Raw genomic sequence first — 25,881 nt, forward strand, 5'->3', positions numbered from 1 at the left:
TACGTTTGTTTGTTTTTCTTTTCATATTCCTGTGTTTTTTATATATACATTTCAATATATTTCACAAAAAACCTTGTTCCTAAACACCAAATGTGTATGATAGGAAACTGTCTATAATCATTCTAACATGAACATAACATGAACACAAACAAGTTGAAAAGTGATGAATACCAACATATTAAATAAAAAACATTTCACACATGAGACATTTATTAAATAGCATACGCGTTTTTACTCTCGTTTGAAAAATCATAATTGAAAAAAGTATGCTTTTTCATGAGATCTCAAAGTGTCAAAATGTCGTTGATAGATACCTGCCTTAAATATTTCCATACACGATTTCAAGCCTTTAAAGTAATCAGAACAAATTATTTGAATTGTTCTATATTATAGTATTAGGGCACATATGAAAAAGTATGAAAAATACAATAAAAATATTACTTGAGTAGAGGTACAGAACAGGGGCCGTTCTAGGGAGGCCAGTGCCCCCCTAACACTGACTTTGGTCCCCCTGTGGCCCCCCTGAAAATGAAAAAAAAAAGAAAAAGTTTATGATTAAACGATTTCTTGGCTGACGGAATAGGCGGAACTAACGATATTTGTCATTTTAGTCGGACCCATTAGAGCAGGGGTCTCCAACATGTCGATCGCGAGCTACCGGTAGCTCGCAAGCCCTCAATAAGTAGCTCGCCAAGCAAATCCAAAATGTAAAAATACACACACAAAAAAAGAATCTAAACGAAACTTCAATCATAGCGAACTCTATCTACTTACTATAACTCTATATCTATCTAACACCCCTCCTCCCCCCACCCCCCACAATGAATATTGCCCAATCACGTTCTTGCTTGATTTGCGGGACCAGCGTTGCAATCGGGAAGAAAAGCAATGTGGAGCGGCATCTTACTGGCAGAATCTACACAACACAGCCTAATCATGCCAGCCTATACAACACATGAGGGGCAGAGTTTTACTGTTTGGGTGTTGCAACTTGCGTATATATATATATGTATTGCACTTGACGTACAGTGGGGGGGGGATGGCGAACATGCCCCCCCACTTTTTGAAATCCTGTTTCCCCCACTTTACAAATATATTTTTTTTAACGCAAGCCATCATCGCCACGGAAGAGCACACAGCCTCTGTGAGCGAGCGAGACAGAGAGAGAGAGAGAGAGAGAGAGAGAGAGAGCTAGAGAGCACACCTTTATCTATTTAATATAGGTGTAAAGAATAAAGTAAGAAATCATTCCAATGTGTACTATAGAGGTACTAAAAAAACAGTTTAAAACGGGAGTGATTAGTAAAATATGCATAAATAAAAAGAAAGAATGCTAACTAGGTAACATAAGATAAGAATAAACAAGTTTAAATGATTTGTTATTGGTTGAGATCATATTCTAAAGATTTTTGGATTATTGAAAAGTATACAGCTCCGTTTCATATGAGTGTGAAGAGCTGTATCCATACATTCATGTTGTGCTCAAAGTGCACCAGATTGATGCATTTAACTTCGGGGGTGCATGCCCCCGGACCCCCCTAGAGGGTGTGAGGTCCACCCCTAAATAAAGCAGGTTAAAATAATTAAATTGCATACATTTTCTTTTAGTAAACACTGAAAACGGGTCCCACAGACCCAAACAGCACACAAAGGGTAAAGGCAAGCATATAATAATGTGTAATGAAACAAATACCAATAACTGTATTGCATTGTTTTCTTATGCAGAATTACTTCATACTTTCTTGGTCTTTTTCGTCCTGCATTTATTGTGCCCCCCTCAGAAAAGAACTGCCCCCCCAGTCAAATTGGTCTAGAACCGCCACTGGTACAGAAGTATTGAGACAAATGTGAAGTATAATAAGTACTTATGTGAAACTATTTAATTGTAAAGTGATCAAACAAACTAAACAATACTTAATGTCAGATGGTACTGCAACGATTAAATTGTATTTGTCATACCAGTTCACCACCAGGTGTCATTGTTCTCACAATTAATTGTGTAATAGTGAAAGTTAATTTGCTAAGGTGTTAATGGCAAAAGTAATTAAAGTAAAAGTAGTATTGGTGGTGCTCATAACAATGTGAGACACAAATGAAGCCTTATCTGAGTTAATGTTTGTAGTTTTAAATGAATTGTCTCTTTAATTAAGTAAACCCAATCATGTGTATTTATTGTAATTATACATTTAATTTATTTTGAGAATAATCCTAATTATTTGCTTATTTTTTATACTGTAATGTCAAAATTCTTCGAAATACATCACAAAATCATACATCTATTAGGCGGTGTAATTTGTTTTGCATAATTGTATCTTTCTTTCATATACAAGTATTGTATATATTTTAAAGAAAACCCCAAACACACGTTGGTGTGAAGGACAGACATGTTGGGTCAGCACATATGAACACATTGGCAACGATACAGTGAAAGACAGAAAGTGATTAGAGTTGTTTGTTTCTGACTCCCGCCATGTATTCCACATACATTGCAGTGCCGCAGTGAGACCGAGGGGGCGCTGTGCACCTAGCCTCACAGACACCACTGACTGAACGGACAGAGAGCTTTGTGCCGAAAACTAAAACCAACCTGTGTCAGACTAATGAATTAAAACGGCCCACTTGAGAGGTAAATACAAACGAGGAAACGCTTGACAAATGTGCTGCTGTTTTAGTCGTAGGAGTATATTTGAAAATAGATTAATTTTGCATTTGTTAGGATGTTAAAAATCCTCTGTGGGTGCAAGTTGGTGTGAGAGAGGAGGGCTCAGGGCGACGGTAGCAGCCCTGCTTCGCCTGTAAACTAGCGGCAGAACGGAGCGATGCGTTGAAGTTGAAAAAAGACAGAAACAAGTAAATTAGCTTGATTTTAAAACTTCACAAAGTAGTTGCATTTGTTTTAAACCGCACGAACTGAACACGGGCATGACTATTTGAGGCAGAGGTGATAGGATACTTTACTTCCTCTGTGATTGTATGTAGCTGGAGATGTGATGGGTACCTCCATAGTTTGCGGCCTACGCTAGCAAAGTAGGCTAACCAGTTAGCTAGCACGGCTAACGTGTATTAGCCGCTCGCTGCTAGCATATTACTTCCTTCCCGCAAAATGCTAGCGGCTAGCCAATGATGTTTGCACTGCAACTGGCTAGCTGGCTAATTTGATAACCTGTATGACAGTAAACATACATTTGCTGCTGTTTTGTTGTTTTCAAACTGGCTTTCCACACAATTAGCGATTCAAATGGCTGTAAGGTTACCGCGATAGCAGCACAGCTTGTTTCTCTAGCGATACAGTGTTTGCTGAGAAATTTACTGGGAATATGGAGCTGATGTTTAGCTGGGTTGTTTTAGCATGCGAGCTAATACTATGAAGGCAGATGGTTTAATGTTGGCTTTCTCTCTGAAAAGTATTCTGGATTATAATATCGTTTAGTACACAGGTGCGGTTTGACTAATTCGGCGAATAAATTCCATACTTGGCAAATGAGAATGATGCTTAAAACAAGGTTTTTGTAAGTGCGGTAGCATGGTGGTGCTGAACTTTTGTTTTCTGACCCATAGAGGCCAGTAGAAGACCGTGTGGACCAGACATCAACAAGCATGGAGTTCCCGCAACAGCAGAAACCGGTGGGGGACGGGAAGATCATATACCCCCCCGGAGTGAAGGATATTACGGACAAAATCAGCAACGATGAGGTGGTCAAACGTTTAAAGGTATGTATGTGTGTGGTTTCATTCTGTCAAGATTCATTTTCGGCAAGCCCTTGTCCCATTTATCTGTGTCCAGTCCCTGGCAAAATGCCAATCCCTCTTAACTTTGTATACTACTGTACATTAAGTCAATAAGAGTCAATTGTTCTTGTATGGTAGGCCGTTTTCCAAATCTTCTATGGTATTGTTTAGTTCTCTCAGATTGATAACAACACTGAATATCATTTCTAGAATATGATTGTGATTGTTGAACTTCGGTGACATTAATTATTGTTGTTCAGTAGCATTATAGTCTCACAAGTTTATCAGCATTTCATTTTGTTCGACTGCAAAAATGGGCTTATCCCAAAATATCAACTTAAGAAAAGCTAACATTGCATACTGAAGCTATTTTTACTGCAAGGGAACAACACATCCACTCCTGTTTGCATTCCCTTTTCAAAGAAAGGTCCCATTATTCAATGTATACTTGCGTATATTTATCTTGATTCATGGATATTTTAGTTCTGCGCACTTCCCGGTAGCAGTAATAAAACTGACCTATTCATTTGAAATATTGGAATCGTTGCTTATTTACACAGCCATCAAGTACAAGGCATTTGGAGTTTAGTCAAATTTGCTCTCCGTGTTAAAGTGCTTGGATCTGCTTGACATCTCGACAGTATAAATTGTTAGTCTATTTATAAACTGGTGAAACAAAACACCACACCTTTTATTATTTTAATACGTCTCCCTACTCTGGGTTGCTCTCCTGGTTGTTGATACCACAGTAAGATCTAGTTTGATGTGATCTAATAGTGCAATTAACAGTATCCTATATATACTTCTGAACTTTACTACAAATGGAAGGAGCTTGAAAATGAACATTAAAATGCTTCAATGGTGTTTGCTGTTTTTTACTTTGGAAGGTGAGGGAAACCTGAGATCAGTTTCTGGTTCAGTCAACACCTGAGAGAAATATCTGGCTCTGGCTTTAGCTGCTTAATGCTTCACTATGTTCACCAGTTAAGATTAAGGTAATAATTCTAATTTTCAAGTTTAGAATTGATGCAGTAGTTTTAAACATATTTATTATAGCCAATTAAAACATGGGTGCTAAACCCTGTTTCAATGCATCCTGATATCTTCCCCACACTTCAAACCTTCAGCAATATAAAGTTGACAACTGTGCTTCAGTGTTTACAGGGATCTTGTGACTCTTCTTAATCACGTTAGATTGTTTACTACTAGACAACTATGTTTCCTGACATCCTAGAGGTGTTTATAAAGTAGCATTGTGACCATATAGCACACATCCCTTAGACAAGCAGGACACATCTGCTGAATGGCAGGTTTTGCTTGTGCAAGACACATGTTTACAGATCTATTTACTCTGCCGTATACTGCTGTGCTTTGGAAAGAATTACTAATTGCATGTCCAATTAGCAATTTATGAAAGGGATTCATGACTCATGTTGTATTGCCAGCAGAGCATTAAGCAAGCCGAGAGCTTATTTTCGCAGTTTTAAAGTCAATTCATCTACATTCAGCCGATATCATAAGTTGTTCTGTATTCTTTAGTTTGGTCAAATGCATGTGGAACGTTAAAAAGGAGGAGGAGTTGTTGCACCTGGTTGGTTACCATTTGTACTCAGTTCCACCATAGAAATGATTACTCATGTCAGTTTGCAACAAAAGGAGCATATAAGGTGTTTACATGAGTATTGCAAAAGGGTTTACGACAATATATCCCTGAGTTCATGACAGCACTTTTTGTATCTAAAAAAAACAACTACATTTCTGAAAACATGTTGTGGTGTGCATGTATTTTATTACAGTCAATAGATGTTAATTGTTGTTTCTTCTAACTGAAAGTTGAATATTTGCTTTGTAGTTTGTATATGTGTTGCTATGGTGCAAAACAGCTTTCAGTATACACTGGTGTCGGTTTAACTAATATGCATCCTCGTGTAACGTTTTCAGGGTAACTATCTCATTGTCGAAGATGATTTGTTGTTTGGTAATAGGTGGGCACAAGTTGTCTTTAATGTGGGGAGAAAGAAGGTGTGGGGGGGATACATGTGGGGTTAAAACACTCTGGCTTTACCAGCCTTTATCAGTTTTCACATTGCTGGTGAAATGGGCCCAAAAAAGTTGTTTTACCATTTGAAAGGGAAATTGCTAACTGAGCCTACCCAGTTTAATATTTTCAGTAGCACAGACTCGTCGTGTACTCTTTGATTTGTCAAAGAAAAGCCCTTTGTGCAGGAACAGAAAGCTTAAACGGTCTGTTTGCTAGTGAAATAACCTTTATTCCTTAGAGGAAAAATCATCTGCTTTTGTTCCCAAGCTACAGTAATAGTTCAACACTTTGTAAATACCCTTCCTCTTGCTCAAAGTAAGATGACAAGATAAATCCCGCCCGTTTGTATGCATATTTGAAGTTACAGCCAGCAGCTGTCTGGAGTCTTGCCATCGACTTGTATGATTTATTGTATAACTACAACGAAATTCTTCCATTGTTTAGTTAAAAAATGTATAAAAAAACGTTAGGTAACAATGTTTCCCCTTTGGTGTTGATTGCTGCCAGGTGAACAGGATGATTGTACTATTTCTTATCCATACTAAAGTACCAGGAGAGTGTCCTGCTTGTTTGATCCGTCCAGTGTGTAGAATCCAGCTAATCCATAGTGCTCACTAAATAGACGTGTGTGTGTGTGTGTGTGTGTGTGTGTGTGTGTGTGTGTGTGTGTGTGTGTGTGTGTGTGTGTGTGTGTGTGTGTGTGTGTGTGTGTGTGTGTGTGTGTGTGTGTGTGTGTGTGTGTGTGTGTGTGTGTGTGTGTGTGTGTGTGTGTGTGTGTGTGTGTGTGTGTGTGTGTGTGTGTGTGTGTGTGTGTGTGTGTGTGTGTGTGTTTAAACACATCGACTTGGGCTTTGACAATTTAGGGTGGACATGTATTTCTGACATTTAAAGATATGTATTGTTCACACTTTTTCTGAAATTAAATAGACTGATGAACCAAGAAATTGTTTGGTCAATTGATCAATATTAAAATAATTGTTAGCTGCAGCCCTGATGTAGGGGGTCACAGAGGACATGATGACTCATGAAGATAAAAATGGTTGTTACAGTTTATTGGATGTTATATAAGCTGCTTGCATGAATTGAAGGGTTGAATTGCAGCTCAATGTAAGATAATCATTATGCAGATAACACAACAACTGTGTGGAGTCGCAGACTTTGCAATCATTTGATAAACATGCCACATATATATTTTTACACAGACAAAAAACAACAATACATTTAAAGGCGCAGAGAAACACACATACTCCACGGCTCAACCGCCCCACACACTCGTCTCTGTGGAGAGCTTTCACCGGCTGGGTTGTGACTGTTTTAGCTGAGAGCAGCCGACGGTTGGTTGGAGTGTGTGTGTTTGTAGGAGTGAGTGTGGCACTCTCTCTGCAGTCTGCTGGAGCGGTTGGCCCATCCCCCACCCCAGCTCACTGCCTGGCTGTATAGAGAGCGCCACTGCTCTGCTTTGCTCCCCTTTCGTACACACACTCACTCATTGCTCTGCTAGAGGAAGTGGTAGTCCTAGTATCAATATCTTAAACTGAGATGTTTGACATTGATGTGTGCATATAACCTCTTGAGACACAAGGGCTTATGTTTAACAATTTCAATAATGGATATTGTGTCCTGTCATTTTAACCTTGGGCCTTATTTGTTTCGCCTTGAACTAATCAAAACGGACAAGTTGACATTAGAAGTCAAGCCCCCTAAGCAGCACTGGGAAACGTTTTTACCAAGCTATGTACTTTAAAAGTGTTGGAATGTCTCAAACTTCTTGTTTAAGGCTCGTTTGTTCTTCAAAGCTCTGTTGCTTTAGGCTCTTTACTTCTCAGTTTTGATTGTTCTGGACGCGCAAAAGCTGTATGGTCGTGTCCCTCTGTTCTGGTTTCTTCATATAAAACTGAATGCAGCCGATTCCAGCAAACAAGCTCTGACAGACCATGGTACTAGAAGGTAATGGGGTTATTAATGGATCATTGCTGAAGCTTTTTGTAATGCTTATGTTTACAATTTGTAGCCAACTTTATTGATTTTCTGTGCTATTTTGACCCCGTTACATCACTGTTGAAATAAAATAATAGTTTGCCCTGTTTAAACCATGGATACACACGTATCGATTAAGGGTAGTTTTGAAGCTCATAAAAGTGCATCTTTCATTTGGCAGCTGTTAATTCTTCTATATTTCTTATGGGGAAAGTCTTTTTGGCCCAGCTGGTGTCATCTGAACTGCAGAATCAGCTGAAATATGCTAAATATATTATAAAGTAACCCCAGTAGCATTGCAAGTACACTCACCACACATTAAAGGGCTGCTGTTGATATTTTGAGCTGTAGATGAACTAACGAGTGCAGACCATTTTATTGGGCTTGCTTAAGTAAAGGTGCTGTCATCATATGAAATGCAAAGCCTCAAAAATGTATTTGTACTAACAACTTCATGCTTCTTGGGAAGGCAACGCTTAAAATGAAAATGGGTTCTATGGATACCCACGAGTGTCTCCTTTAAAGATATGCCCAGTCAATGATAATTGCACTAGGGCAAACCATGCAGTTCTTAACATTACGTTAAATAATTTAATAAGGCCTCCCCAAAATGTTCCTTTCTCACCCTCCTCTCTTGTCGCGCTTTCTCACAGATGGTGGTGAAGACCTACATGGACATGGACCAAGACTCTGAGGAGGAGAAGGCGCAGTATCTCGGCCTGGCGCTCCACCTCGCCTCAGAGTTCTTCCTCAGGAACCCCAACAAAGACGTGAGGCTGCTGGTGGCCTGCTGTCTGGCTGACATCTTCAGGATCTATGCTCCCGAGGCCCCCTACACCTCCCACGACAAACTCAAGGTTAGGAGCTGATCCTAGATAAGTGTTTGTTATCCTTTATCAAGCCCCTGTTTCTAAATAAAAACACACCAAGCTTTTCTGTTTTGCTGAAAACTCCAATTGAAATGACAGCTGTGCAGGTAATAGGAGCTGTAGTTGAATCTCAAGAACATGTGCAAAATAAAAAGTAATTCTATCAAATGTATCATTTTATATGATACGCCGGTCTAACGTATTCATAAACATGGATCACAATGCTAGTTTTGACACAGAAGAGGTTGAACATGTACATTCGAATGCATATGACGGACCACAACCATATAATTATGAGCCTGCTATGCGTCCAAGAGACCAGGAGCAGCCAAGGATTAGAAGAAATGACGGCCATCGGGAGGGGGAGAGAGGGAGAGCTGCAGGGGGGTGGATGCACAACGCACCCAGGAACGAAAGCTAGCTCCGGTCCTTTTCCTGTTAGTGAAACTGTGGACTCGATGTCCTGACAGGCCACCTGCACAACTCCAGCTCACCATGATTAAAAATGAGCAACGTGAAATGTAATGTAAAATTACCGAGAAAATACCAGCTCACTAAATCACAACCGCTCAAACCACCACAAACTACTACCGCGGATTGGGCAGAGAATGAGTCCGAGAAAGTTGCTCCCCCATGTGACGTAATATGACGCGTATGCCGTTAAAAGTAGCAGAGCTCAAACGGCTCCTTTCCCTCTGAATTCCTGCCCTTATGTCTCGTAAAACATATCAAATCCTGCATTCACTTTTTTAATTGTAATTTTCAGGCAAGGTTAAGCATAAATCTAGTAAAAAAAAAACAACCTGCAAGTTGCTCTTTAATGTGAGGTCAAACTTTTTGAGCTTTGTTTGCCAAGTATCTATTTTTGACAACTGTACCTGCTTGCATTACCCCCTGTGGCTCCTGCAGGCAGTGCACCACACCAGAGAGGACAGGGAAAATAACTAATGTGCACACTTGAATATTTGTTTATATTTATATGTTGTACTGTCTTGTCTCCAGGACATTTTCCTGTTCATCACCAGACAGCTAAAGGGCCTGGAGGACACTAAGAGCCCTCAGTTCAACAGATACTTCTACCTGCTGGAGGTAAGGAACTTAAGTGGTAGAAACAACAAGGAGCTTCACTTTTATTTTGTTCATTGTGGTTCAGGGGCTGGAATAACAAATGTCTGTTATGCTTTTCTCTAGAACCTGGCGTGGGTGAAGTCGTACAACATATGCTTCGAACTGGAGGACTGCAACGAGATCTTCATCCAGCTTTTCAAATCACTCTTCTCTGTCATCAAGTAAGGCCCTTGTTATCTGCTGCTGTGTCCTACTGTTTACAATCTCTCCATATTATACATTTATAATGTTTAAACTGCATTCCATACGATCACTTTTCATGAGGCCCTTATTTAATTCCGGCACAGTCCAGCTAGTAGCCCTTAAGTCTGTCACCTAAGCTCTATTTTTATTTCCCTTTTAACATGTTTTAATTATCTAGAGAACGCATACTGAAAGGTATACACCCAGTTACCATGAGAACCCATTATAACCCCAGGTGTAGAGGGGGTTCAAATGAGTAATCGCTCTTTGTTTTTGATTAAATATTGTTTCATTTTTCTTACATTTTCAACTCTTCCTCCACAGTAACAGCCATAACCAGAAGGTGCAGATGCACATGATAGACCTGATGAGCTCCATCATCATGGAGGGCGACGGAGTCACACAGGAGCTGCTGGACACCATGCTCATTAACCTCATTCCTGCTCACAAGGTGGGACCAGTAGAGTAAACCATTGGTCCATCAACGATAAAATGATTGTTAGTTGCAGACTTATTATAGACTCGGTTTTTTTTATAGTCTTTTATAATCCATTGCTGTCAGCTTAAATCATATTGCCCAAGCTGGTGGTCTGTGTATCAGTGAATGTTTGGGTAAGATGTTCTACGACAATTTAATATACTAATCCATAGGGATGTAAAGATACCAAAAACTCACGGTACTGCGTTAATATCGCGATTAAAAAGTCCACGGTACGATATTTATCGCGATATTGAAAAATAAAGGAAAAAAATGTGAATTTTTTTTTCCTTTATTAAATAATAAATCTGATTTGTACAGCATTTTGATAGAATAGTAGTATTTTTTTAAAGTGTCAACAATATAATAATCAGACCCTGCAATAGAATAAATCAAGTTTCACTTTAGTTTTTCAAGTAACTCAACTCTAACTCACTCACTCAGCATCATCAAGGTTTTCTTTTAGGAATATGAGCATGTCCACATTTAGAAGCTGGGATGTTTGGGCGTTTACAATATCCCCTGCTGTGGAAAAAACTCTTGCTTGGTACTGATGTTGATATTGAGAGATATGCTTTGGCCATGGGTGACAGCAGTGGGTAAAACTGTGCATTGTCTCTCCACCAAGAAGATGAGGCTTATTGACAGGGCGAGATATAAATATACTGTTGGTACTTGTCAATGTCTCTAGGTATGTACATGTAGCCCTGTAAATATGATGTCCTTTTGTGTTCTGTTTTATGTTCATGTTGTAACCTACTTGCTGCCATGTTGGACAGGTCTCCCTTGAAAAAGAGATCGATGATCTCAATGGGACCATCTGGTTGAATACATTTAAAAGAAAAAAGATCGCGGTAGATTTTGTCAGTCTCACGACGGTATTGAGACATTTATTTACCGCGATATTCGATATATCGTTACATCCCTACTAATCCATGTTTAACTTTCCTTCGAACAGAATCTGAACAAGCAAGCGTACGATCTTGCTAAGACTCTGCTGAAGAGGACAGTCCAGACCATCGAGACATGCATCGCAAACGTGAGGAGGAGCCTTATTTGTTTTCTGTTTGTGAAAGTGTGTTTTAGTTTTTATGCTTACGTCCTCAGACAATTTGTACTTAAAATGTTGTCTGTTTCTACAGATGATATTGTTTTAAGTTGTTTATCTCAGTGCTTTTTCCTTTCTCAGTTCTTCAATCAGGTTTTAGTGATGGGCAAGTCATCAGTCAGCGACCTGTCGGAGCACGTCTTTGACCTCATCCAGGAACTTTTTGCCATCGACCCAATGCTGCTTACCTCTGTCATGCCACAGCTGGAATTCAAACTTAAGGTTAACACACACACACACACACACACACACATTGTCGCCCCCTACACAATTATAATTTCCCCTTAGGTCACAGAAAGAATTGATGAAATTTGTTTTGTTAAGATGGGATGGTTGACAGTTTGTCGCAGTGTTTGCAGTAAGAGAGTGAGCAGGACAGGAATTGAATTATTAAAAGACCCTGAAAATGCAACTGTGTTTAACATGTGTTTTGCGTTTGCAGAGTAATGATGGTGAGGAGCGCCTCGCTGTTGTACGGTTGCTGGCTAAGTTGTTTGGAGCCAAAGACTCAGAGCTGGCGTCACAGAACAGGCCGCTGTGGCAGTGCTTCTTAGGACGGTGAGTTACGTAGACGCACACACACACACACACACACACACACACACATACATACATACATACATACATACATACATACATACATACATACATACATACATACATACATACATACATACATACACACACACACACACACAGGACAGACTAAAAGTTTCCCGCTGTGGATTATTGAGACTGGTGGTTGTAGAGATCATGAGATAGTAAACGGAAATGTATGCACCAAAAACACACACACACATTCCTCGTATGTGTTAACCTACTTTGCAATAAACCGGTTTCTGATTGTGATCTCATCTACACTATTATCATGCAGTTGATGTGGGGCACGTCTGTACAGCACTGTAATGAGAAAGTTAAGGCATCCATTATAACTGAACTGACGGCACATATCGAAAAAGAGTTTTAAAATGACCTTTAGCAGTCTACCTGGTGACATTAGATTCGAATTTCCTCAGTCCGTCACTGGCCTTTTATAATACGATAGAGCATGGTTCAGTTGATCTCATTATGTGTGACTGATGTTTCTCTCCAGGTTTAATGACATCCACGTTCCAGTCAGGCTAGAGTGTGTAAAGTTTGCCAGCCACTGCCTGATGAACCACCCGGATCTGGCCAAAGACTTGACAGGTGGGTTAGTGTTTTCTGTCTCACGGAGTCTTCTTCACTTTTCCTCTATCCCCTACTTCTGCTCTTTCTTTCACATCTTGCTACGAATGAAAATATGGTTCCATATCCCTCTCCTTATTATCCAATCAGAGTATTTGAAGGTGCGTTCCCATGACCCGGAGGAGGCCATCCGTCATGATGTCATCGTCACCATCATCAACGCTGGAAAGAAAGACCTCAACTTAATCAATGACCAGCTGCTGGGCTTTGTACGAGAGAGGACATTGGACAAGAGGGTAAGACAAATATGAACAAACATGGGGCATGAGTAAAGATTTCTTTATTGTTGGCATGTAGGAAAGGAATGGCTCTGATGTACGGATATGTCTTTATGACATGTTCAGATTGTTATAGCATCTATAGTAGTATGGTGATTTGCTCTGTTATTCATTAGTTGAGCCCCTTGGAGGCATCATCAAGTTTGAATTTGCTCATGACTAAGAGTAAACCACAGATCAGGATCTCCTTTACTCTGGGCTGCTTTTTCATTGATTGCATTTCCTCAGCTTCATCTTATTCTGTCCTCCCTGCCCTGTGTTTCCTCCCTCCTCTCCCTCCCACTATAGTGGCGTGTGCGTAAAGAGGGCATGATGGGCCTTGCTCAGCTTTATAAGAAATACTGTCTGCACCATGAGGCCGGGAAAGAGTGTGCCCAGAAGATCAGCTGGATCAAAGACAAACTGCTGCACATCTACTATCAGAACAGCATTGATGACAAGTGAGTTTATACACGGATGGTTTCATGTGGAGAAGGACAACACAGCTGTTTTGGACATTTTACAGCCATGGCAACATTACTTAAGTGGGGGTTGCCATGACCAAAAGCACTTGATACATCTTGTGTCTGTAGAATAATACATTTATTTGAAACCTTGTGAGACTTGTATTAACAGACAATAATAAATAGGACAAATAGACTGGTTAAAACTAGTGATATTACTACAGATCTTTGAGATTACTGCATTCAAGTTTATAAGTATGTCAAATGTATTCCGTTTGACATTTTCTCTGTTTTCACACAACTCACCGAAGCTCTCCTCCTTCCTGCAGGTTATTAGTAGAGAAGATCTTCGCTCAGTACATGGTTCCTCACAGTCTCAACACAGAGGAGAAGATGAAGTGTCTTTACTACCTGTATGCCTGCCTGGACACCAACGCTGTCAAGTCAGTACACCTGCAACATTAACAATCTTCAACAAAAACACACGGTTAGATTGTACAGATGAGACTAACCTGCATCTTGTTATTGTATCTTGGCTAATAGGGCTGCAGTGATTGCATCTCTTCATATATATAACCAGAAACTATTTTGTTAATCAAATAGTTGTTAACTTATTATAGCAGACGATGCTGTTTTATGGCGGTGACCTGCTTCTCTATTTAATTTACATTTAAATAAATAATATCTGTGTTCTGTACTTACAAAACTATGCATGTAAAGACATCTTCTACTTGGATGGACATGTTTTTGTATTTTCTGATAATTTATGGACCTCACTAAACATTTAAAAAATGATTTAGATGCCCTATTGACACAACAAATCAAAACTGCTAGCAAACCTGTATCTTAAACAACATAAACAGTTCAATATGTGCATATCACAAAGGCAGTTTATTTATAGTCGTGTTCTTTTGACACCTCCCTCTTGGTTCTCACACCTCTGGATGTTTCCTTTGCTCTCAGGGCCCTGAATGAGATGTGGAAGTGTCAAAACATGCTGAGAAGCCTCGTCAAAGAGCTGCTTGACCTCCACAAGCTGCCAGCGGTGTGTTGACATACTTTTACCCACAAAACATCTTCATATCTTTTGATGAAAAGCAGATCCATGACATTTGTCCCTCTCTTTCCCCCGGTAGACGGAGGCCAATAACTCAGCCCAGATGGGGAAGCTGATGAATATTTCAAGTACGTTGCACAAACATATAGAGGACACTTTCGGTCTACACGCTCAGATTTTCAAAATGGTTGCACTTAACAGGAAAAACATTTTCTTCTCTTTCTGTTCACAGAGAATCTGCCAGACGCTGGAAAGGCCCAGGACTTCATGAAGAAGTTCAACCAGGTTCTGGGAGAGGACGAGAAGCTCAGAGTGCAGCTGGACATGCTCATCAGCCCCACCTGCTCCTGCAAACAGGCGGAGATCTGTGTGGTGAGAGGAACAATCATACACACAGGCTACCAGCCCCATTCTCTCTATAGCTGCTTTCAAATGTAATAAAGCTCACAAACAGAGAATGATATAACCATAATTGGTATTTCAAGGGTCTTACAATTCATTTGTGGCATTTTGTCATTGTGTTAGTTACTGAGAAGGGATCATTTCATCTCTATTTAAAACTAGAAGCAGTCATATCTTCATACTGTGGAATTGGGAAATGTCCCACACTGCTGTTTTGATTAATGAAATATTAAACTAATCTTAGCATACATCCAGGGTTAGAAATAAAGACACTTTATATCAAGGTTTGCCTGCATTTATTAATATTAGCCCTGGTGTAAAATGTCCATGCAGGTATATCACAAATCCATGAATGTTGTTGTTAATGGTGTTTGTTCTTTGTGCAGAGGGAGATCACTCGGAAATTGACGTTCCCCAAACAGCCCACCAACCCCTTCCTGGAGATGGTGAAGTTCCTGCTGGAGCGCATCGCCCCTGTCCACATCGACTCTGAGGCCATCAGGTCAGACAAACTCCTCAAAGCACCAAGAGCGGGGTTTTATTCTCCAAGTTTCACAAATGCGGCTTTCACACCAGCGCTTTCCCGTTCTAGCTCCGTGCTAGAGCTTTCCTGGTTCAGCACCGGTTTCCCTTTTCTGCTCCCGCTTTGTTCACACCACACAGAGGTGGTACTGCGTCATTGCCTCATCGTTTGCGTCATGGCGTAGCCGTTTACGTGCCTGCTTCATAAAAGACAAACCGCGCGGAAATCCCTCACATCGACAACAACAACAAAGGCCGATTGTATTGAAGCGCTGTTCGCTTTGGTTATGCTCTTACGAAACGAAATGGAAGGCACGGGACGACTTTACAAGGGACGACTTTACTTGGAACTTTACAAACATCACATGCGAAATTCAAGACTCGTTGTGTACAAACTGGATAAAACGCGGGCATGTTCAGGAGGTTGATCCCCGCCTCGACGTAAGAGAGACGTAAGCGGCGCCGGAATCTTGCTTCTAGAGCGAAAACATTTTGGAGCTGGAAACGAACCGGATTCCGGAGCTAAGAGGCGGTGCCGCTGCGGTGTGAAGAGGAAAAAACGGTACTTTTCAGGCTCTAGCTCCGAGCCGGAGCTGAAAACGCGTTGGTGTGAAAGGGGCAACAGACCAACACTATTAAAACATGTTCAAATGTAAATTATATTACCAATAAAAGTACATTCTGATTTAAGTAGAAAAATATGAGACTTTTTTAAATCCAGTTTTAAAAGATTCTACTTTCTTTTTGAGTACACACAACAAGGGGCACTCTTACAACAAAGCAGCAGTTCTTATCTCAGAGATAGTGAGTTACATGTTCTCCCTGTCATTGTGTAATGCCATCTACAGGCTTTCTCATTCACTGAGACACCTAGTGGTGGTGAGGTGTACCTGCAGGCCTTAGCCAGTGAACATGTTTAACCCTTTCTGCTTTATGGAAAAACACAGGACACACTGAATGTCTTTATGTGCTTAAGTTGGGCAGTGCAACTATTTCTCCAATGTTAAATATTTGCTTTCATGCCTTTTATAAGACACTGAAGTACTTCAGTTTTTCACGTGGAACGCATTTGGATGTTTTTAAGATAAATGTATTGTAATAAGTTATAATCTGTCTTACTTTAGTGCTCTGGTGAAGCTGCTGAACAAGTCCATTGAGGGTACGGCTGATGACGATGAGGAGGGCGTTACCCCGGATACAGCTATCCGCTCTGGCCTGGAGCTCCTTAAGGTAAACAGCATGGACCAAGCATACAGAGATAAATGATGTCATTTCTAGTAAAAAGGTTGTTGAACATGCAGATTACAGCTAAAGTGTTTTAATGTTGAATTGTGCAACACATCAATAATTGTTACTTTGTTTCACTTCTTCAAGGTGCTGTCGTTCACCCACCCCACAGCGTTCCACTCTGCAGAAACCTACGAGTCTCTGCTGCAGTGTTTGAAGATGGAGGATGAAAAAGTGGCAGAGGCAGCCATTCAGATATTCAGGAACACAGGGCAGAAGATCGAGACAGAGCTACAACAGATAAGATCGTAAGAACCAACTGCATTTTACTCTGAAGAGTAAATTACAAGACATTGATGTGTATACCGTTGCTTTTTAAACCTCCAGGCCATTGGTCGAAACTTTTTGAGAGGAATAATCTGTGTGTGGTAAGTTTTCCTAATGCTTATTGTTATATGTCCATCAGGACTCTGATCCCTGTCCTGCATCAGAAAGCTAAGCGGGGAACGCCTCACCAGGCCAAGCAGGCCGTGCACTGTATTCACGCCATCTTTAACAACAAGGAAGTGCAGCTGGCACAGATTTTTGAGGTAGGGGACTTAAAATGTACGGATATACCCGGATTTACATAGTATCAGAAATAACAACAATCTCTTTTCTTTTCTTTTTTAACTGGCATTGTTCACAATTTTGATGTCCTTTTTTTTCACGCTGTGACTCATCTTTTCTTGTCACTTGCACTGTTACTTCCCCCCCTCCCCAGCCTCTGTCACGCAGTCTGAACGCAGACGTCCCAGAGCAGCTCATCACGCCCCTCGTGTCTCTGGGCCACATCTCCATGCTGGCCCCAGATCAGTTTGCTTCACCGATGAAGTCAATCGTGGCTAATTTCATTGTCAAGGATTTGCTCATGAATGACAGGGTGCGTGATCTTTTAATATATTTTTGGACACATGTTTAATAAATGACAACTTAAATGAAAATGAACCCAGTTAAGAAAAGAGTCCTGATGTGATGTGCCTTTATGTCTCCAGTCGGTGGGAAACAAGAATGGGAAGCTGTGGACGACTGACGAGGAAGTTTCACCTGAAGTCCTAGCTAAGGTAAGACATCGGTGGCATCCATTTCACTACCAGTCAAATTAGATTTAGAATGTTCACTCAATGCATAGATATAACATAGATTGTGGTCTAGAGATGCACCAATTGCAGCCTGCTTTTTCAAATGCTTCACAGATTTCAGTTTCCTTTCTATGAAATACAATTGACAGCATAGACCAACATTTTTGGAAACTTTTCTTTCATGAACTATTGAATGTTGACAGTATAAAACATGTTTTTTGTTTTAAAAAGTGCAAACTTAAGAAAAGTCATCATGTCACTGGTCACGGCCAATTCGCTAATAACCAATAATTAAGATCAGTGTATCTTTATTCAGATTTTATTCAAATGTTTTGTTGTCAAAACATGTACGTTTTAAGATTTTAGATTCAGTAACCTCACTTTACAATTTATTCACGCTCTTCCTGTTTCCCCAGGTCCAGGCCATCAAGCTGCTAGTGCGTTGGTTACTAGGGATGAAAAACAACCAATCCAAGTCGGCGAACTCCACCCTGCGCCTGCTGTCAGCCATGCTGGTCAGCGAGGGAGACCTCACGGAGCAGAAGAAGATCAGGTAACTCGGAGCTTCAGTCACACAAGAGCTGAAGTAGCGTCAGGTTGTACTGCGCAGGTCTTTTATTTCATATTGCCTATTAATTCTTTCTCCTCGCAGTAAGTCAGACATGTCTCGTCTGAGGCTGTCCGCCGGTGGAGCCATCATGAAGTTGGCCCAGGAGCCCTGTTACCATGACATCATCACACCTGAACAGTTCCAGCTCTGCGGCCTCGTTATCAACGTCAGTCCCAACATTACTTTCCAGAACAGAACAGATTTGAACATGTGACAGGGAGGGGAGGTGTAATTGGTCAAGTTGAAGACTAATGTGTTCAATGTCTCACTGCCAGAAGCAGCTATGATTATAAAGTAGTAAATGACTAGTCAACATGTCTGTGTATATTGCAATATGCCTTTTCACAATGTATTGTATGTTTACACAATGAAAACTGTTTTCATATAAGTAGAATAGGTCACAATGAACTATATGAATGAAAGAAAAACGTATTTAGAGCTGCAACTTATCAATGAAATGTGTGTGCAAATATTTTGATAACCAATTAAACCTTAAAATGATTTTTCACAAAGGAATTTTAGCATCTTCCTTATGGGGATTTTCCTTTCTCTGTTGTTTATTATTTATTATTTATATTTACGATATTTATCACCAACTGAAATTGTAGGATTAATGAAGATTGAAAATGATGTTTGTTGGATCCCTATTTACCATTAGTGAGTAGTGATAATCTCCTTTAATGTGATTGGGTTGTTTATTTTAAGTCTATTCTCTCTCACGTACAGGACGAGTGCTACCAGGTGCGTCAGATCTTCGCCCAGAAGTTGCACCTGTCTCTGGTCAAACTGACTCTGCCTCTGGAGTACCTGGCAGTCTTCGCCCTGTGTGCCAAGGACCCGGTGAAGGAGCGCCGCGCCCACGCCCGACAGTGCCTCCTCAAAAACATCTCCGTCCGCCGAGAGTACATCAAACAAAACCCACTCGCTCAGGGTCAGTTGTTCCACCTAAGGATGTTTTACAAAACAAAGTGAACTGCATGCATTTATGAGAAGAGTTACTGCCTTCTCATGGCTGCACATATGTTGGATTTCTGTCGTCTGCTGCTTTTCGTGGAGAAAAAGGTTTTGCATTTGTCGGTACACCATCTTCTCCATGTCATGCATTTCTTCACTGTGTAGTAGGGCTGCTCGATTATGGCAAAAATCATAATCTCGATTATTTTGGTCAATAATTGATATCACGATTATTAAAAAACGATTATCCATTGACTGAAAAAATATCCATTTATTGAAAGAAAAAAATTAACATTATGTTTTTTTTCCGTTTTTTTTCGATTATGTTGTTTTCATAATAGTTGCAAGCCAAAATCGTAATTGCGATTAAAATACGATTAATTGTGTAGTGTAGTGATGCTACCAATATTTTGTACATTGACTTGCATCATTATAGCAATTTTCTTCTAGTCTTTTTTCACTCAAAGCACTTTTTGTAAAAGTTGCAATTTAAAAAATAAAATAGTCCAAAATGAATTAATATAAATGAATGTGTTGTTCTCTCTTCCACAGAAAAACTTGTCTCTCTTCTTCCTGAGTTTGTCGTCCCCTATATGATCCACCTGCTGGCACACGACCCAGACTTCACAAAACCTCAGGAATATGAACAGCTCAAAGATATCAAGGAGTGAGTGTTGACATATTTCTTTTTAATTGTATTGACTAAATCTGATCATACGGCTGAGAATGTTTGTTTTTTGAATCTTTATTTTACAAATAATATAAAAGTGTATACTCTTGACTTACAACGCTCAAGAGACCCAGGTTTTGAGGAGTGAATCTGAACCCATTGATGTTCATTGTGCTGATGTGCCTACTAGGTGCCTGTGGTTCATGCTGGAAGTGCTGATGACCAAGAATGAGAACAACAGTCATGCTTTCCTAAGGAAGATGGTAGAGAACATCAAGCAGACGAAGGACGCACAGTGTCCTGAAGATGCAAAGGCCAATGAGGTACAAACAACATTTTCTTACTGTGTGTTCTGGAGACAGGGACCCATCTTAGATGAAAGTTCCTTCAGCACTTTTAAACCCTCTTCAGTCTGGGTCCAGAGTGCTGTTCACCATGTTTTCATTGACCTGAAACAAACCCAAGTGTCATGCTAAAGGACAACATACCTGACTTTTGTTGATGCTTGACAGAGTTTACTGTGTGTTTCTCAAAGCTCTGTTATGGTTCCAATGATGATTAACATTTCAAACGATAATTCTTACAGACGGTAATTTCACCATGGTTTAATTTGAAAAATGTTACTTTTCATCCCAACTACGAACTCTTTGGGGCAAGTCACCTAATTACACCAACAATCCTAACAGTGTGTCTCATGATGTCTTGGTTACAGAAGATGTATATTGTCTGTGACGTCGCTCTCTTCGTCATCGCCAACAAGAGCACTGCATGTCACCTGGACTCTCCGAAAGACCCCGTCCTACCCTCCAACTTCTTCATCGTGCAGGACAAGGCAATAAACACACACACACAAACACACACATGGATTCGGATTTATACAGGATACTAGGATGTAATACATAACCTTTTTCTTTCCTCTTGAAGATGAAACATTTCAAAGTCTTCTTTAAAATGACTTGCATCCAATGCATGGTGGATGGCTATGGGCACACTTCAAGATATAAGCCACATCCATGACCTCTGTGGTTTACCGGTTTATGCTAATCAAAGTTTTCTGCCGTGATGTCTTTCAACAGGAGTTCAAAAATGAAATAGAGTATCTGTCGACAGAGATGAGACAAATGCTGCTCTCTGGAAAGGTAAACGACGAACATTCCTATTTACTGAGCCACATCTCTGTTATGTGTATACTTTAATTTAACCTAAACATTTAAACATTTCTTTTGAATTTATTGTTTAGTTGAGTAAGAGAGAAATATTTGTTTTAGTTTAGAAACATCTATATATAATTATTAGTATTATGAGTATAACTCTTCGGTCATCATGCCTGATCAAATGAGTCAAAAGGTTTAGGGCCATGATAAACAATCAAATGCTTATCAGTATAATACTAATGGCACCCTTGATCTCCTCCGTTCTTCACGCAGCCTAAAGTAGCTCCAGTGTTGGGAGCTGCGAACAAACCTCTGACGGTACCGGGGAGGAGGATCTTCAACAAGACCACCACCGCAGCAGCAGCAGCAACAGCAGCAGCAGCAGCAGCAGCAGCAGCAGCAGCAGCAGCAGCAACAGCAGCAGCAGCAGCCCCAGCCCCAGCCAGCACCAACTCCTCCCCACTGAACGCCTCCACCATCAAGAACAGGTACACACACACACACACACACACACACACACACACACACACACACACACACACACACACACACACACACACACACACACACACACACACACACACACACACACACACACACAACATTTCAAAGTAATGTTGGCTTTAACAATATTCAAACATGTCTTGTAGTAACAACAATGCTGCCACCGAGTCATCAGAGAGCCCAGCGCAGGAAAACAACGAGAACCCAGTCATCAAGAACAGTGAGGGGAAGAAGGTAAGCTTGGAAAAAACATCAAAACGTGACAAAACGCATATTTCCTCTTAACTTAAGGGCTTTTTATCCAGAAAGATAGTTTTGGTGTGAGTTGGCGAGATGCCTGCCTTATCTATAATACAAGCTCAAATACTCTGCTTGTGGCGTGAGATGTAAACGTAATGCTCTCCTCCTCGGCTGAGCTGTATTTGATAGGGCTGTGCGATTATGGCAAAAATCATAATCACGATTATTTGGGTCAATAATTGATATCACGATTATTTTGACGATTATTCATTGACCATTTATTGAACTTTAAAACAAATAATATTTTACCAATAAACAAGATCAACAAATATGTTGAAGTGCACTTCCAAAACATATATTATTAATATGATAAATAAAAATAAATTAGACCAAAATAAATTAAATCAAATATGATGCAGTGCACTGTCACAACCTACTGAAAACTCCTTAACATATAGCCAACATTTTGGTAAAACATATTCAACATATTCCACTCAGTTAAACGTTGAAGGCTGGCCAACCGTCATGGTCCAGAAGTAACAGGAAATAAATGTTGAACTCCAATTTAAGACCAAATAAAAATGTTTAGGCCACCATGGCAAATGCTGGTAGGGCTGCTCATGTCATCTCTTAAAGATGTTTTGCAAGAAACACCAGCCTGTTTACATGGTCTGGTTTCAGAGATGAGCGCAGGCAGGTGACAATATTGCCACCTGGACTGAAGACCCTCAGCCACGCCCCGACACATGGGGTGACGCCGGCCAATCACAAAGCTTTGATGCGTTCAAGTGCATTATTCTGGCACAGGAAGATTATGTTACAGGACATTAACGATAAAACAGAATATTGTTGTTCTATTTTTAGACACATCTCGCGATTGACTGGTTGGGCACCCCTCGGCTAGACCATAGGTCCGTTGTGGTCGCAAAGTAGTCAGCTGAAGCCACATCTCTCTCAACTTCCCCACGGCATTTGTCATACAGTGCAGGCAGCGCAGACCTGCTGAAATAATACCGAGACGGCATCGCGTAACGCTTGTCCAACGTGTTGACAAGTTGCTTAAAGCCCTGGTTGCTAACAGTGCTAACTGGGTACATATCTTTAGCGATGTGAAATGTATCTCCAGGTCTCCCTTGAAAAAGAGATCATTGATCTCAATGGGATTTTACCTGGATAAATAAAGGTTTTTAATTATTTTTTTAATTGTAAAGACAAAGTACTTGCAAATAGTGGAAATAGTTTTACCCTTCTTTTTAACGAGTTGCTGCTCTTGTTCTGACATCTTCGCTCGCGCTGAACACTCACAACACATGTCACTCACAGGTGGCCGAGTGGGCTTTTAGGGAGGGGCGAAAGCGCACCCAGCAAAATAATCGTATTTTGTCAATTATGCTGTTTTCATAATTGTCGCAAGCCATAATCGTAATCGCGATTAAAATACGATTAATTGCACAGCCCTAGTATTTGAGCTAGCTCACTGGAGTCTGTCATCGGTGGGTAAATGCACGCGAGCTCCTGTGCTGTGTTACGGTTGACGAGTGTGGTTGATAAAAGAGAATGGTTCCTACATTAACTCCTCACAGCCAGTCTGTGGATTATCTTTAGTGCAGATTTCTGTTCAGAAACGGAGTGCCATTTCATTCCATTATAGTCGAGAGAAGGCACGCATCTCTACAGATTCCTCCAACACTCAGCAACTAATACAAAAATGTCGATTGATAAATATAGCACTACAGGTTTGAGGAAAAATATATATATTTGTTTTTTGAGTAACTGTCCCTTTTTAAGAAGGGTTATCTTGACTTTACTATCCTCATTGTATCTCTCAGAACGAGGCAAGTCAGAATGTGACTTCTGACGCAGAGACGGAAGCATCGACCGTCAAACGACGCGGCCGCCCTCCTAAAACAGCTGCTGCCGCCGTGGAGGTGGTTGAGAAAGAGGCTCCAGTGACACCGACAGGAGGAGCTGGCAGAGGCAGGAAGAGAGCAGCTGACCCCAAATCCAACCCCTCAGCAGACTCCATCAACATCAAGATGTCAAAACAGCAGCAGCAGAATGAAGAAGGGACAAAGAGACAGATCGACTTGCAGAGGTGAGAGTGGAGGAAAGAGACAAAGTTAAAAGGCTTGACAGTGGTGCTGTTCAGTTTGAATTCCTGTTTCACTGATGGCTTATTATCTTATCGTGAGATTGAACAGAAGTCAGATCATCCTTCAGATGCCAACTTTCTTCTCTTCAGGTGGCTGGTTGTGAGCAGAGATAATGAAACATTGAGAAAGTGGGAGTCAGGAGAGGAGACAGGGAGAGCTGTAGGGTTAGTTGCCCCCTTCCTGAGCAGCGAGGGCGATGCTGAGATAGAGATGGAGTCCAGCCCAGAGATCAGGAAGGAGAGAGAGAGACACCCCCCCACAAAAGAGCAGAACCACCAGGCAGACGGGTCCGACCTGTACAACCAGGGAGAAACCAAGTCTTCAAGGAGGGGGGTTCCTTCTGGCAGGCAGGGAGAGCCCAAAAGTGGGCTGGCAGTGAGTTGGTTTAGCTCAGGATGTTTATAAACACAGTGACTGTCACAGTTTAATGTCTGAAGGCACAACATATTCAGGTTTCCCCCCCCCAAAAAAATACAATATTTCTACCAAGCAGTTAACATGGCTATTTTAAATAAATGGTTTCTGTATGTTAATTTGTTTAAAGATCTACTGTCGAGGAAAAGTTGTATTCTTGAAGCAACCAGCCAGAGATGATTACATCGATGTTTCTTTCTGTGTTACTGTGCTGACACTGAGTCCAAACCTTTTGCTGTGTTTCAGGTAAAGAGGAAACCACTGAAGGGGAAATCAAGACCGTAGCGAACAGGCCGGACTCTGCCTCGTTCCTCCGCTGCGTACACACTCCTCTGACTCTAAAGCTGTCCTGGACACATTATGGACCTTTCTTAAAAACACACACATGTACACACACACGCAGACACAAATCTCTGACATCTTAGAAGGTTTTAAATACCTTATAGTCATGAAGCTCATCGTATGTAGGTCTTACTCAAAAAACAACTTTTTCCCCCTGATTGTTGCTCTTTGCTTCTTTTGTGGAGCCATTATAAAGAAAAAAACAGGATGGACATTTTACAAACGTTTTAATCTGGTTGATTGTTGCTTATTAAATTCCCTGGGGAAAATCCTAATGTCTGTGTATGTCTCCTGACCTCTTCCTCCTCGAGTCCGTTGCACAATAGTTTTGTTTATTTTGAGCTCACTAGTGTTACTTGCAGTTGTATTTTGTAAATACCCATGTTCAACTTTGCAGTTGAACCTTTTTAATATCCAAAGCGGTTACTGTGGCTGGAATCCGGGATCATCATAGCATAAGATTTGTGCATTTAGCAGCTGTCCCAACACCAACATTTTATAAACTTTAGTATGTTTAGACTTCTAACAAGTATGTTGAGGTGCTTTAGCTTGACTATAGCACCTCAAAGTCCAGGAGAAACTTGGGCCTATTAACTGCCACCTGTAATGCTTTTAAAAGCCTGTGTTTGACACATTTAAGCAGTCAAACATTTCTGGATACTTTGCTCCAAGCTCCATTTGGCGCCTCCTCCCCTCTGAAATCGAGCTGGGTATGAATTACAGTTTGGTTTTGTACTTCTGAAGTATGATTTAGTACTTCACTTTGAATGCATAAATGATATATTACTATACTATGTGTTCAGATTTGTTCTTTTACAATTAAATCTTTTTTTGTACTTCAGATGTTCAGCTGGGTAAAGCTTGCTTTTAAGTAACTGGGTGATTTGAAACCTTGCAGGATGCGTTGATGAATTATTTTGACTGTAGTTAAAGTATGCCTATTCTCATGATCATATTTAATTTTTTTCCAGAAAAATAAATGCTCTTAGATGTTACCATGCAGTACATTTGTCTTGATCAGTGTTTATGGAGTGCATTTTTCCAAAAAGA

General features: G+C 40.6%; 1 protein-coding gene across 3 annotated transcripts; it reads left to right on the forward strand.

Annotated features, from left to right (window-relative positions):
• Positions 1-2,486: 2,486 nt before the first annotated feature.
• On the forward strand, positions 2,487-25,826 carry pds5a (PDS5 cohesin associated factor A). 3 transcript variants are annotated; one of them, XM_034080662.2, is made up of 33 exons: positions 2,487-2,626; positions 3,559-3,711; positions 8,401-8,604; positions 9,619-9,705; positions 9,808-9,905; positions 10,252-10,378; positions 11,364-11,444; positions 11,595-11,735; positions 11,956-12,071; positions 12,607-12,701; positions 12,831-12,976; positions 13,307-13,458; positions 13,791-13,904; positions 14,425-14,506; positions 14,598-14,646; positions 14,751-14,890; positions 15,307-15,422; positions 16,567-16,672; positions 16,817-16,977; positions 17,136-17,259; positions 17,433-17,591; positions 17,704-17,772; positions 18,207-18,343; positions 18,443-18,566; positions 19,127-19,331; positions 19,907-20,021; positions 20,215-20,347; positions 20,737-20,856; positions 21,101-21,163; positions 21,452-21,666; positions 21,829-21,916; positions 23,752-24,017; positions 24,165-24,654. In XM_034080662.2, the coding sequence occupies exons 2-33, from the start codon at positions 3,598-3,600 to the stop codon at positions 24,478-24,480; spliced, it is 4,263 nt and encodes a 1,420-aa protein (XP_033936553.1). In that variant the 5' UTR covers positions 2,487-2,626; positions 3,559-3,597; the 3' UTR covers positions 24,481-24,654. The 3 variants fall into 3 exon arrangements, with proteins under 3 accessions (XP_033936553.1, XP_033936536.1, XP_033936543.1); XM_034080645.2 differs by lacking the exon at positions 24,165-24,654 and adding an exon at positions 24,736-25,826 and having other exon boundaries at positions 2,489-2,626; XM_034080652.1 differs by lacking the exons at positions 2,487-2,626; positions 24,165-24,654 and adding exons at positions 2,764-2,850; positions 24,736-25,826.
• The last annotated feature ends 55 nt before the right edge of the window (positions 25,827-25,881 follow it).

This window comes from Pseudochaenichthys georgianus, chromosome 1, assembly GCF_902827115.2.
Source record: "Pseudochaenichthys georgianus chromosome 1, fPseGeo1.2, whole genome shotgun sequence".
Classification (NCBI taxonomy): Eukaryota; Metazoa; Chordata; class Actinopteri; order Perciformes; family Channichthyidae; genus Pseudochaenichthys; species Pseudochaenichthys georgianus.